We start from the raw sequence: 14455 nt of genomic DNA on the forward strand, positions 1-14455 counted from the left end.
TAGAAGAAAAATAAGTTTTCCTTGGTGACAAGAAGCTGTTGAAACTAGAAAATGTAGTCCAGTGAAATACATTTAGACTTGAAATGCATCTATAATTAAAATTATGTTTGGAGTTTCCCTTTAAAGATAGTTTTAAACTTTATATTTTCAGCAATGTTGAGAATGACAGAAGACCATGTACTTCCCGAACTGAACAAGGTAGTATATAATAGTATTTTTCCTATATGTGTTAGTGTTGCCCTGGTTGAGCTCAGCTGTGCTGGTCATCTTAGTAGTAAGATGCAGTTATTGTTAAGAGATGTTAGGCTGTAGGCACAAGAGAGATCCTAGTAAGCCCTTTTTAAAATTTGCATGTTTGATACTTTTTATCTCACAGAATACTAGACTATGGCTAAGCTTATCATTTTCATGTTTGTATAAGATCTTAGAGTCTGTATAACATAGGGTATTTGGATTCCTTATTTTAACTTCCTAAAATCTTAAATGCATTTTTATTTTCCTTGGAAGTCTTATGTGTAGATATTAGTACCTATGTTCATGTCTGGTGAGTACCAGTTTCTTTTTGACTGTAATAAGGATTATGACAAGTAGCAATGGAATCTCCTTCTCAGAATATCTTACAGAATAGGGCAGAATTCCCTTTGGGTTCCTGCTGCTCACTCATCCTCACCCCTCCCCAAACTGTGATTCAGGTAGATTAGGTGGTTTTAAGCCTGAAAAAATGGGGAGTATTAAAATTAGTCTTAGTGGACCAGATAAGTAAGGGATCACAGCTTTTATAGGAAGTAGATCTTCTGTGCTGTATGACTGGCCTTGCAAACCAGGGATGTTCGCATTAGCTATTTCTCTGCCATCACTCTTACCTTTACTTTGGGAGATTCAGTATGTTCGTTGTTGGCAGAGACCTCAATATGTAATTTTTTGAGGGCTGAAGAACTTGGATAGGGAGAAGGTGGGGTCATTAAAAGAAGCAGGGGCCAACACTGAAGCAAGAGGTGTTCTCAGGTTGCAGCCCTTAACCTAGATTGAGGTTATCTGAACAGACGTCCTCCACTCCCAAAGGAGAGACTCCATACTCATTCTTCAGTTCATTTGCTCAGTCATGTCCAACTCTTTGTGACCCCATGAACCACAGCATGCCAGGCCTCCCTGTCCATCACCACCTGCTGGAGTCCGGCCAAACCCATGTCCATTGAGTTGGTGATGTCATCCAACCATCTCATCCTCTGTCGTCCCCTTCTCCTCCTGCCTTCAATCTTTCCCAGCTTCAGGGTCCTTTCCAATGAGTCAGCTCTTTGCATCAGGTGGCCAAAGTATTGGAGTTTCAGCTTCAACATTAGTCCTTCCAATGAATATTCAGGACTGATCTCCTTTAAGATGGACTGGTTGGATCTCCTTACAGTCCAAGGGACTCTCAGAAGTCTTCTCCAACACTACAGTTCAAAAGCATCAATTCTTCAGTGCTCAGCTTTCTTTATAGTCCAACTCTCACATCCATACGTGACTACTGGAAAAAACCATAGCCTTGACTAGACGGACCTTTGTTAGCAAATTAATGTCTCTGCTTTTTAATATGCTCTCTAGGTCGGTCATAATTTGCCTTCCAAGGAGTAAGTGTCTTTTAATTTCATGGCTGCAGTCACTATCTGCAGTGATTTTGGAGCCCCCAAAAATAAAGTCAGCCACTGTCATTGTTTCCCCATCTATTTCCCATGAAGTGATGGGACCAGATGCGATGATCTTAGTTTTCTAAATTTTGAGCTTTAAGCCAACTTTTTCACTCTCCTCTTTCACTTTCATCAAGAGGCCCTTTAGTTCCTCTTCACTTTCTGCCATAAGGGTGGTGTCATCTGCATATCTGAGGTTATTGATATTTCTCCCGGCAGTCTTGATTCCAGCTTGTGCTTCCTCCAGCCCAGCATTTCTCATGATGTACTCTGCGTTTAAGTTAAATAAGCAGGGTGACAATATACTGCCTTGACGTACTCCTTTTCCTATTTGGAACCAGTCTGTTGTTCCATGTTCAGTTCTAACTGTTTCTTCCTGACCTGCACACAGGTTTCTCAGTCTTAGCTTTAGGCATAAAATAATAAATAGCCTTAGACTGTAAAGAGATCTGTAGCTATTGGAGTTGCTGATTGGAAAATGGGTTTAAAATAATTACATGCTTGTCACATTTATTGTTACATAATTTTTTATTAAGATGCTTTTCTTTATCTTGATTTATTTTTGTTCTTTTGGATTTGATAGATGACTCAGAAAGATATCACATTCGTTGCTGAATTTCTTACTGAACATTTCAATGAGGTAGGATATTGGCATTTCTATAGTGCTTTTTCAACAATAATTACAGTAAATCTGGATAATGGTAAGAAGTAATCAAATTTAATCCAATTTAAGCAACCTTCTAGCAATTATGTATGCTTTTTCAACTGTTGAACTAATGAATGACAGTACTTATTTATTAAATGTAAAGCATATAAATTGAACTTTGTGTTTGTGTCTTACCATCCACAAAAGAAAAGAGTAACTGCTACTAACAGCTTTCTTGAGAAGTAGAGTTTTTGGTTAAAATGTAAGATTTTTTTTTTTTCTTTAATGAGTTGATTTAAGAATTAAACTTTATTTATTCTTTCTAGGCTCCAGATCTTTATAATCGGAAAGGAAAATACTTTAACGTTGAAAAAGTTGGTCAGGTATGGGCTCTGGATTGAATCTAGTTACTAATTTTTTAATTTTTTAAAAACTAATTTTAAAACATTAGCAGTGTTAGTCTTTATTATACAAAACTTTCTGAAAGTAGCATAATGCCGAATTATATAGTAGCCTTCTCCTTTAGTAAAATCACCAAAGAGTGGCTTTAAACTTTTGGGGGGTCTTTGAACCCTTTATATTAAAATTATTGAAAACTCCCAGAGAGCTTTCATGTGGGTTGTGTCTATGAATAGCATATATTATTAGATATTAGAAATTAAACAGAAAAAAAGAATTATTTATTCTTAATTCACTTAAAAAGAACAAACCCTCTTTTCATTACATGTTAATATAAATATTTTTAATGGAAAATAACTATTTAACAAAACCAAATTAAGTGAAGAGTTTCATTGTTTTATATGTTTGCAAGTCTCCTTGATGTATGGTTTAAGAGAAGGCAGCCACATTTGTTCTGTTGTGATATGTTGTTTGATCAGAAAGCCTGGTTTTACACAGGTGTATAGTTGGAAAGGCAGAAATATTTTAATAGCTTTTTAGAAAATTGTGAATATTCTTTGATACTCCACCAAATTCTACAAACATTAGTATCTTAGGTTAGTTCTAGTGTGGAATCTAAATTGCAACAGTAGACATTCCGTATTATGATTCATTAAAATTTATTCATCTGCTTTTCACTCTGGAAGGATCTTGTTACCCTGTGCTTCATTTTGTAATATCATGTATTGATCTTTGGGAAAATACTGATTCACTGAATTACAGAGATCTTCCGTAGGCTGATACCTTTCTTCATACAGTATCCAAAAGTCAGATTTTGTTAATATCATTACCAATCTCATCAGACAATCTTTAACTACTATGAGGCTGTCAAGCACATAGTAGCAGATATGGGTTTTCCAAAATTTTAATTTTTGCTTGAATGTTTAAATTTTATCACTGACAACAAATACTGTCAGTTATTTTGCTTAAAGTGACAGGATCACTTTCTTTAGTTTCAAGAAAATATCTGCCAAATACCCAAGGACACATAATCAGAGTTTGCCTGCCAGTCATTCTTTTGAGTAAAAATGGAATTCCAGGAGCAGCAAAGATGTGCCTAGCTGACTCAAGTGCATTTTCATAAATGCTTTTCCTCATGGTAACCATCATGCTTTGGTATGCAGCGAAAGTGCTTTATTCATACTTCCAATTCTGTCTCTCAGAATATTAGAAAGATTTTGTTGAGATTTAATAAAATTAATAATTTTAATAGCCTTTTCAGAGATTGGTGAAACTGTATGTGGCAAAAAGGAATCCAGTGACTACTAGCATGGTTTGATTCTTGGCGGCAATGCCAGCAGTTGTCCCCACCTGTGCTCTTGACAACCAGGGCAGATGTCATTACAGTGGAAAAAGCAAATAATAGCTTTTTACCATTATAGAAATAGTAATGGCCTCATGGATCTTGGAAACCATCTTGAAGGCGCTCCGAGTGGTGTGGACCACACTTTGAGAATCGCTGCCATGGAGTAGATTGACAGTTGAATATCTAAGTCTAAAATGTGTAAGGGCAACAGTTCTATTTTCCATGAAACTAGAACGTGATACTTAAACTCCACGTATGGTTTCTATGTCTGTTGCATTCTGATCTTTCAGTAGTCTGCAGTTTGTTCAGTAGCTTGGCGTTTAGTAAATATTGGTCATCTCACAGAATAATGTGGTTTCAGAGGACTTGACAGTAAAAATAACTTGAGTAGAATAGTGTTAAATGTAAGCAATTTCAGAGCCTAATTCTCTGGTTTACAAAGCTGAAATGTCTAATTCTCGGTTTCTAGTACTTGAAAGATGAAGATGATGATCTTGTGTCACCCCCTAACACAGAGGGAAACCAGTGGTATGACTTTCTTCAGAACAGCAGCCACCTTAAAGGTATTTCATGAACCAAGCAGATTTGGGCCATGTTCCTATTTATTTGAGACCAGTTGAAGTGACGCAGCAGCAGCAGCAGCAGCAATACCTCAGCAAATGTCCTTGCTGAATACTTATTTAAGTTCTTTGATTTTTGTGTCCATTTTATTTGATTAGAGAAACAGGAAAATAATAACAGTGTATGCTATTACCATGTTCAAAAACACAGTATGGTAACTGTGATGTAGTAAGATTGCTTATTTTAAGTATTGTCTGTTATAAAAAATAGGATATTGGGAAGAAAAAACACAGTATGGTAACTGTGATGTAGTAAGATTGCTTATTTTAAGTATTGTCTGTTATAAAAAATAGGATATTGGGAAGAAAACTATAGAGCCTATCAGAGAAGTCTGTTTAAGTCAGTTCCAGTTTATTAGCTTTGAAAAACATATGATGCTTTTAACTCCTGTAATGATGCATCACTGTATTCTCCTGAGGTGGCTTTTTTTTTTTTTTAACTTGTTACGCCTTTTGTTTTCTGGATTGTTGATACGATAAAATTTTATTAAGCCAACATTATTGGGGATGCCACACAAAATAGCAACCATTATGTATCAAAACTTCTCCATTTTAGATGAAAAGATGTTTAAAGCATCTATTTCTTTGCTTTCTCAAAGAGTAATTTAACCAAGGTTTAGCTGTTTCTTAGATCCTTGGGGTAATAGCCACCTGCTGCTGCCAAGTCGCTTCAGTCGTGTCCGACTCTGTGCGACCCCATAGACGGCTCCACCGTCCCTGGGATTCTCCAGGCAGGAACACTGGAGTGGTTTACTATTTCCTTCTCCAATGCATGAAAGTGAAAAGTGAAAGTGAGGTTGCTCAGTCGTGTCTGACTCTTCGCGACCCCATGGGCTGCAGCCCACCAGGTTTCTCCGTCCGTGGGATTTTCCAGGCAAGAGTACTGGAGTGGGTTGCCATTGCCTTCTCCCAATAGCCACTATATACATGTATTATCTGCTTTAATCCTCAGAAGAACCTAGAAGGTTATCTTCATTTTACTAAAGAGGAAACTGAAGGTTAGAGAAGGCCCATGATGATGAGGGTAGTAACCAATAGAGCTAGGACTCTGCTAACTTGCGAGCCCGTGTTTTTAACTGCAGTCAGTAATAATCTCTGCTTCTTTCTGTTTGCTGTTTATCTGAATGAGGAGTGAGTGGGAGAAGCAGAGAAATCTCAGGCCCAAAACTTTGCTTGTTACTCTTTTGATTTAGCCCTAGAAGTCCACATTCTTTTTCGGAGCAGAACATGTTTTATATTGCTTGAGAGTCTTCAGGATCACCAGAGAGATGTATTAACACAAGTTAGTATTGAATGGAGGGATAATAAAAGTACAGCTGACTCAGCTAATTTATTGTATTGAATGAGGATGTCGATGGAGTAAGGAATGATGCCTAGGGAGGGCTGATAGCAGTGTGTGAGCAGTGATGGCCCCAGGACCCTGTCACTGTGGGGCTCGTATCCATCCTGAGGACTTTGGAAAAAAACTGGTCCTACCCTTTTTTCTCCCCACATCTTCTGTAGCTGAATAGAAAGGCCTAACCTTAGTTACAGACCTCATATTTAACTTCAAATTAATTCCATCTCTTAAGATGTTAGAATGTGACTTCAGACCAGCTCATTAATCTCCCATCTTAGTAGGTTATGAAGTAGTACAAATTGTCACTATGGAGCTTTTAAGAAACCCTTGATGAAACTTCTTTCTAGAACTTTGCAAAAATCAAGTGCCGAATACTTAATGTACATACCTTCCCAGGGGAGGTGAGAGAGTTGGTGTCACATGTGGGTGAAAGTGGGTGTGCTGGAAGCAGGGCTGCCTGGGCTGGGGGCCTGCCCTGCCACTTGCGGGTGTGTGGCTGCGGGCACATTGCCTGACCTCTCTGTGCCCCAGTGTTTTCTTCTGTAAAGTGAGGTGATCATAGTGCCTCCCTCAAAAGCAGTTGGGAAGATTCAATAAATTAATCTAAATGGAGCACTTAGGATAGTGCCTGCCACATAGCACACAAGCAGTCAGTGTGCATTTGAAGTGTTTTTACTCAAACACTTCTGACTCCAAAGTGAGAGGATTCTTTTCCTCCTGAGATCATCTCAGGTCATACCCAGATCACCTGGGTATCCCACACTTGCGTTATGACACTAACTGCAGAGTTAGCTCAGACTCCTGGGTTCAGGCCTTAGTCCCACAAGACTGCCCCCACTTCAGAGTTCTGTCACCAGTACTGGGTTCCCAGGTTACCCACATTTCTGTTCCACTTTGCTATAAATTTGAGGGTTCCCATAGTTCAAGTTTAATAATTTGCTAAAATGGCTCACAAAACTAACAAACACTTGACTTATATTTACCAGTTTATTATCAAGGATGCGATTCTGGATTAGCCAAGTAGAGATGCACATGGGGTGAGGGAGTGGGGGACGTGGAGCTTCCATCCCCTCTTTAGATGCACAGCCCTCCCAGCCCCTTAATGCAGGCATCAATGCAGAGGCCCTAGCTCTGTCATCTAGGGGTTTTGTGGAGTTTTCATTATGTAGGTGTGGTTAACTTACTGGCCATTGGTGACACTTCATATTTTCCCTCCATTGTCCTTAGGATCCCACAGTGTATTGAGTTGTGTCTTCTTAGTCTTATCCAATCTGTGATAGCTCCTCAAGTCTTTCCTTATCTTTTTATGACCTGATTTGATGAGTACTCATTTTAGTTCAGTTTAGTCGCTCAGTCATGTCCAACTCTTTGCAACCCCGTGAATCGCAGCACGCCAGGCCTCCCTGTCCATCACCAACTCCCAGAGTTCACTCAGACTCACATCCATCGAGTCAGTGATGCCATCCAGCTGTCTCATCCTCTGTCGTCCCCTTCTCCTGCCCCCAATCCCTCCCAACATCAGAGTCTTTTCCAGTGAGTCAACTCTTCGCATGAGGTGGCCAAAGTACTGGAGTTTCAGCTTCAGCATCATTCCCTCCGAAGATATCCCAGGGCTGATCTCCTTCACAATGGACTGGTTGGATCTCCTTGCAGTCCAAGGGACTCTCAAGTGTCTTCTCCAACGCAGTTCAAAAGCATCAATTCTTCGGTGCTCAGCTTTCTTCACAGTCCAACTCTCACATCCATACGTGACTACTGGAGAAACCATAGCCTTGACTAGACGGACCTTTGTTAGCAAAGTAATGTCTCTGCTTTTGAGTATGCTGTCTAAGTTGGTCATAACTTTCCTTCCAAGGAGTAAGCATCTTTTAATTTCATGGCTGCAATCCACATCTGCAGTGATTTTGGAGCCCCCCCCCAAAATAAAGTCTGACACTGTTTCCACTGTTTCCCCATCTATTTCCCATGAAGTGATGGGACCAGATGCCATGATCTTCATTTTCTGAATGTTGAGCTTTAAGCCAACTTTTTCACCCTCCACTTTCACTTTCATCTTTCCTCTTCACTTTCTGCCGTAAGGGTGGTGTCATCTGCATATCTGAGGTTATTGACATTTCTCCCAGCAATCTTGATTCCAGCTTGTGCTTCTTCCAGCCCAGTGTTTCTCATGATGTACTCTGCATAGAAGTTAAATAAGCAGGGTGACAATATACAGCCTTGATGTACTCCTTTTCCTATTTGGAACCAGTCTGTTGTTCCATGTCCAGTTCTAACTGTTGCTTCCTGACCTGCATATAGGTTTCTCAAGAGGCAGGTCAGGTGATCTGGTATTCCCATCTCTTTCAGCATTGTCCACAGTTTATTGTGATCTACATAGTCAAAGTCTTTGGCATAGTCAATAAAGCAAAAATAGATGATTTTCTGGAACTCTCTTGGTTTTTTGATGATCCAGCGGATGTTGGCATTTTGAAATCTGGTTCCTCTGCCTTTTCTAGAGGGACTCAATGCCGGCTTCTCTCTTCTACCTGGTTGGGGGATGGGGCTGAATGTTCCAAGCTTCTAATCAGGGCTTGGTCTTTATGGTGACCGGCCTGCATCCTGAAGCTATCTAGGGGCTCTTTAAAACAGAGGATGCTCCTATCATCGTTATCACTCAGGAAATTCCAAAGGTTTTAAAGAGTTCTGTCCCAGGAACTGGCGACAGAGACCAAGTATCTTTCTGTGATACCACAGCATCTGTCACCTGTTGGGAGCTTCAAATGTTAACATGATTAAAAACTCCTTTATCCAGCATAGCTGGGGCAGGAGGTGCTATAAGGGAGGCCAGCAGAGCACAGTGGAAGAGGGTGGGCTTGGGAGTGGGACCTGGGCTTGATTCAGAGGTCTAGCTTCTTGGTCATTCTCACACTGGGTGATTGCCTAAACCTCCTAGGGTTCATTTATTTTAAAAAATCAGTAAAATAAACAGTATGATAGTTATTTTATACAGCTGTTGTAAACAATAGAAATAACAGATATAAAAAGAATCTAACATACTTGATGGCAGTAGTTGACAAATTATATATTACTTTCTACTGATAAAAGTGCCCTTTTCAGAAATGAAGAGCTTATTTTCATAGCACCAATTTCTTATCTCCTGTTTTTGTTTTCACCATCATACTCTTCCAAAATAATACTGGGTTGCTATTGTTACACCATTGTGGCAAAGAAGAGGGAAGAGTGAACTTGTTTCATTATATGTCTTCTGGTTCTCAAGTCATCCTTTGCTTCTTACAGCCAACGGAAGCATGTTGTTGGATTTTGGTGGGAAAGATAAAAGAATAGTAAACTGCCAGGACTCAGCTTGTGAGTGTGGTGGTTTTCAGTGGGCTGGCCGCCAAGGATGTTGCAAAGCAGGAGGCCTTGGTCGTTTTTCGTTGAGTTTGTGTGAAGGTACAGTAGAGTGCCCAGGGAGAATTCCACCATCAGATAAGCTGTGTGGGCTGGCTCTAACAGTACCTTAGTTTTGCCTAGCTCTCTGGTTTGTTACAGCTTTTTGTTTTTTGTTTTTGTTTTTGTTTTTGTTTGAAACCAGAAAGTCCTTTGCTGTTTCCTTATTATCCTCGAAAATCATTGCATTTTGTGAAAAGGCGGATGGAGAACATTATTGATCAGTGCTTGCAAAAGCCAGCAGTAAGTTTGAAAGAAATGCATGTTTTTGTATAGGAGCAAGAATATCTATAATATGTGGCTCATTTATGTAAATGATCATAATTATTAAGATGAACCGTATGAAAATGCTGGTACTCAACTGTTTTTGACTAACAGAAGTGGCAGTTTCATATTATTCACCCTAATATTTCCTCTTACTGTTGGTTTCTTACATAAATTAAAAAATATATACACGGTTATTGACTATGTTGGCATCTTTAGTATTTTATTGGTCCCCAGAACAAACTTATTATAAATGATCTTAGTTATAGAGCTGATGTGTCTGTTAACTGCTGAAGGATGGATGATTGATGCTGTGAAACTTAGAAGAGATGGTTTTTCACCTGCCATCACTTATCTCCAAGGTCCTTTGGCACTCAGAGTTTTCTCTCTTCTTTACTGTTGTGACTGTCATTAAAATTTCTTGCATGAAGGTTTGGTGACAGAGATGATTTTTCACTAGACTTAAACAGTGATGATCAGTCACTTTCTGTGGAGTATTTATTTCCGTGTATGTACATGCTTTAATTATATTTTTAAATCTTATTTAGGATGTAATTGGAAAATCAATGAATCAAGCAGTATGTATTCCATTATATAAAGATAGTAGAAGGTAATTCTGTTTACTTTTTGGGTGGTATAATTCAACAGCCGATTAAAATTTTTCTTACCTTTCTTTTCTTTTGTTTTAGTGAGGACTCCACACGTAGACTGTTCAAATTCCCCTTTCTGTAAGTGTGTGTTTCTTCCCTGTCTTCTGTGAACAGTACAGTTTTGTTGTATAAATTGATAGCTAAATGTCATGTTTTGACATTAACTTTTTTCCTTAGGTGGAATAATAAAACCTCAAATCTACATTATCTTCTTTTTACTATTTTAGAAGATTCACTTTACAAAATGTGCATCTTAAGGAGACATACTGATATTTCCCAGTGAGTATTAATCTGAAGTTTGAATCAAGGAGATAAGATTCTAATATTTTTAATAATAAAACATACTGCTTCCCTCTCCTCCATTTCAGCTTTTAGTTAAGCTACTTTGACTTTAGACTTGCTAACTCAACTCTTCTAAGTCTTAGTTTTCACATTATTAAGGTGGTAATGCCAAATTAGGAAGCTGTGCAATCCCTTTTAATTTTAGATTATTTAATTTTGTACTGGTATATCGCTATTACATATAGGGTTTCCTTAGGCTTAGGGAAAATATAACAGCAAAACAGTTGGCATTATATCTCATGAACTATGGAACTTCAGAATTGTATTTGGGCTTCCTTGTAGAAGGAAGGTTTAGTATTCAGTTCAGTCTCTCAGTCGTGTCCCACACTTTGTGACCCCATGGACTGCAGCACGCCGGGTTTAGTATGCCTTTCATTAAACAAGAGGCCTTGCCTATAGAGACTTCTTTTGAGAATGCAAATAAAAGTTTTGAAAGATAAATCATATTCAGAATGTCACTAGGATCTTAAGTGGTTTTAAATCTAAACCAAAGGAAACTTTTTGAACCCAAGATGTAGTCCAAGAGAAATAATTTGGGTCTGTGGCCATACCACCCTAAACGTACCCGATCTGGTCCGATCTCAGAAGCTAAGCAAGGTTGGGCCTGGTTAGTACTTGGACGGGAGAGATAATTTGGTTGTCCAGACATCCTCGTTTTGTAAGATATTTTGCTGCTTTGGTGACTGTGAGATTTTAAACCGAGTTGTAATTTTGATGTTAAGTTTGTCTGTCAGGGATTTGCGTTAGTTATCAGTATTCTAGAGTGAGTGTAGTAGTATTTTGGTCTGGGGTTTGGTGATTATGTAAATGTACGGACAGTCATTTTTTTTTGAGCATATATAGATTATTGCCTATCCAAGTTGTTCTACAAAGTCTCTCCCCACCCCTCTTCTTTCTTCAAGATCTGTAAGTAATGGACTAATTGCTGTTAAATTTGGGAGCTTCACATATGCCACAACTGAAAAAGTGAGAAGAAGGTAAATCTTGAACCTTGTCTGGATGAGCTGTATATACAGTAAATGCAAATACAGGAATATGGTTAGAATCAGTTACAGTGATGATATTCTCAGGCCTTCGTCACTTGCAACATAGAGGGGCTGGGTTCTTTATGTGTTTTATACTTAGAGGGTGATTTGAACCTTAGAGGGTGATTTGAAAAGAACCTTACTGGCCTGCGGGAATTCCTGTAGTATGGTTTCCTACAGTTAATACTTCTGAAGTCTCTGTCTCCTAAGAAAGTAATGTGATTGCAGGGGGCAGATGACTAAAGGTCTTCTTATGACCAACAGAGATGTGAGGTGGTGGTGTCCTTCTTACTGCTTTGGGGTTTTCTTAGGTTAAGTGTAACAGTACCGATATCATCTGGAGGCTTTGCAAGAGAAAGAACTGACACTAATCCTAAACTTACCTTTTTCTTACTGTTTTCCTTACATAAAGGAAGTTCTTTGAAGTTGTATCTTTTCATATGTAAATCTTATTTTTACTTTTCATTCTAGTTAACTTTGATTACTCAATATATTTGTATGGTGCCATTCATAGAATTTCCAGAGGCTTAAGTCCTGACCATTGATGTCAAGAATTTTCTGGAACTGTGAACCAACCTCACAGATTTTTTTTTTCCATGATTACCTGTTTTCAGGGCCTAGTTATATTTGTGAATAATCAGTACCATAGGTAACTGAGACTTTAGTGTAAACTAATGATATATTTTAAATGTTGCTGCATAGAATGTCAATTTGACATTTTCATTGTCAGTTTTTGGTTTGGTACCAGTATAATGCTATATATATAGTATTTTCTCAGTCATGATAACCTTGATATAACGGAACTTATTTAATTCTAGCACCTACAGTTGTTTAGATGCCCAGTTTTATGATGATGAAACAGTCACAGTAGTTCTTAAAGACACTGTAGGACGTGAAGGAAGAGATAGACTCTTGGTGCAGCTGCCATTGTCTTCAGTGTACAGCAGTGAGGATTCTGCAGAATATCAATTCACTGGGACTTACTCTACGAGGTAACTTATATTAGTAAGATTGTCAGTTAAGTATTTTTTTAATGTATATTGTACATTATAGTTCTTTAGGTATGATAAAATCAACTGAGTAGAAGTACTTCTATTTTTTTAATTGAAAAAATACTGGCTTCAACAGCTCTCTTGTCCTTTGCTTTGTTCGTAAATCAAGAATTATTTGCTGGAAGAAGGTGGGGAATTATTTTGTGTGGAGAACAGCACTTCTGTTTTCAAGGATGACATTAGCCCTAGTTTATAGTTGAATTATTTTAGATTTGTCTTTAATATTTTCCTTTCAGAATTAGGACCTCAATAGCCTCAGAAGGGGTTCAAGTTCACATCCAAGAGCTAGCTTTAGATTAAGATTTAAGTAAGCAGATTCATTAATAAAATGAGTTCATTTGCTTACCTTAAAAGTGAATCAAAAACGTTATTTTCTAAGGTTTCTGCTTTAATAAGATAATTTGATCTATTTGGAAGTGCGGTGTTTTCATAGAATATAGTATCACAGCTTTTTTATACAATAGCTGGGAGAATTATGTCGGAAATGGGAATATTAGTAGGAATCAAACCCTGATGCCATCCTTAGTAAATGAGGGGAAAGAGCCCGGTTTCACTCCTGGCTTGGCTTTCTTCCCTCTCTAGGCTAGATGAGCAGCGTAGTGCTATCCCCACCCGTACCATGCACTTTGAGAAGCACTGGAGATTACTGGAAAGTATGAAGGCACAGTATGTTGCTGGAAATGGTTTTCGAAAGGTGTCCTGTGTGGTAAGTGTTTACAAATTGGTACTAAGAGTAACAGAAGTGGCAGGATCTGTAAGGTCCTCTCAGTGCAAACATTCTGTGATAACGCTTTTATTCATTACGAGCATGTAGTGGTCTTAGCTATTTAGTTCTCTTGTTCTGAGAAAGCTTGCTAAGCAATTATTAACTGTTTTAGATTTTATTAATCTTGAAATTGTCACTGTATATGTGGAGTACAGAATGAAAGCTGAGTTGAGTGATTTTGTTGTAAGTTGATGGGAAAATAATTTTCCTATGAAACCACTCTTCAGATTTCTGATTTTTAATATACAATATATTAAGCCATTTAAAATTTCTGTATTTGGCCTTTTCTTTAGTTAAGCTCAAATCTCCGTCATGTGAGAGTGTTTGAAATGGACATAGATGATGAGTGGGAGCTTGATGAGTCTTCGGATGAAGAGGAGGAGGCTGGTAACAAGCCTGCGAAAGTGAAGGAAGAGGTGCTGTCCGAGTCGGAAGCAGAGGCCCAGCAAGCCGGTGCTGCCGCTGCAGCTCCAGAGATGGCTGCTGAAGTAGGAAGCGAGACCCCAAGCTAGACTCATGATGTGGCTTGCTGTTATTTTTATGTTCTCATGTCAGGAAGGACATAGACGGTGATCGAAGATGTGTTGAACCACTTAATTTTCTTTACAAAATAAACAGTGAATTTTCCTTGAGTTTTTTATTCTGCTTCTTCTCTTAATGGTATAACCACTGTGAGAGGCTTTCTCCTTTTACCGAGATTTCTTTTTAATACTGGGTGCAGAACTAGTGTTAAAGAAAATACATATTGAATGTGAAGAAAAAGTTTAGTCTTTTCTGTCGAAAGGTAGTATCAGGAATCATCCCTATATCAGGAAGAAGTTACCTTTAGTCATTCATCACTGGAAGTTTTGATGCATTTAGTACTTTTAAACTGCAGGCAACATTTATTTTTCTATCTTCCCTTTCTAGTT

General features: G+C 38.3%; 1 protein-coding gene across 1 annotated transcript in view; it reads left to right on the top strand.

Annotated features, from left to right (window-relative positions):
* The window catches only part of ANAPC4 (anaphase promoting complex subunit 4), a 34660-nt gene extending 20484 nt beyond the window's left edge, over nucleotides 1–14176 (top strand). The window contains exons 17-28 of the mRNA XM_018049347.1: nucleotides 152–198; nucleotides 2251–2307; nucleotides 2640–2696; nucleotides 4527–4620; nucleotides 9591–9688; nucleotides 10258–10319; nucleotides 10399–10437; nucleotides 10537–10638; nucleotides 11604–11678; nucleotides 12545–12718; nucleotides 13361–13484; nucleotides 13838–14176. Coding sequence (XP_017904836.1) covers nucleotides 152–198; nucleotides 2251–2307; nucleotides 2640–2696; nucleotides 4527–4620; nucleotides 9591–9688; nucleotides 10258–10319; nucleotides 10399–10437; nucleotides 10537–10638; nucleotides 11604–11678; nucleotides 12545–12718; nucleotides 13361–13484; nucleotides 13838–14056 — 1148 coding nt within the window. The 3' untranslated portion in view covers nucleotides 14057–14176. The remainder of the gene's footprint in view (nucleotides 1–151; nucleotides 199–2250; nucleotides 2308–2639; nucleotides 2697–4526; nucleotides 4621–9590; nucleotides 9689–10257; nucleotides 10320–10398; nucleotides 10438–10536; nucleotides 10639–11603; nucleotides 11679–12544; nucleotides 12719–13360; nucleotides 13485–13837) is intronic.

The sequence above is a fragment of the Capra hircus genome, chromosome 6, assembly GCF_001704415.2.
Source record: "Capra hircus breed San Clemente chromosome 6, ASM170441v1, whole genome shotgun sequence".
Classification (NCBI taxonomy): Eukaryota; Metazoa; Chordata; class Mammalia; order Artiodactyla; family Bovidae; genus Capra; species Capra hircus.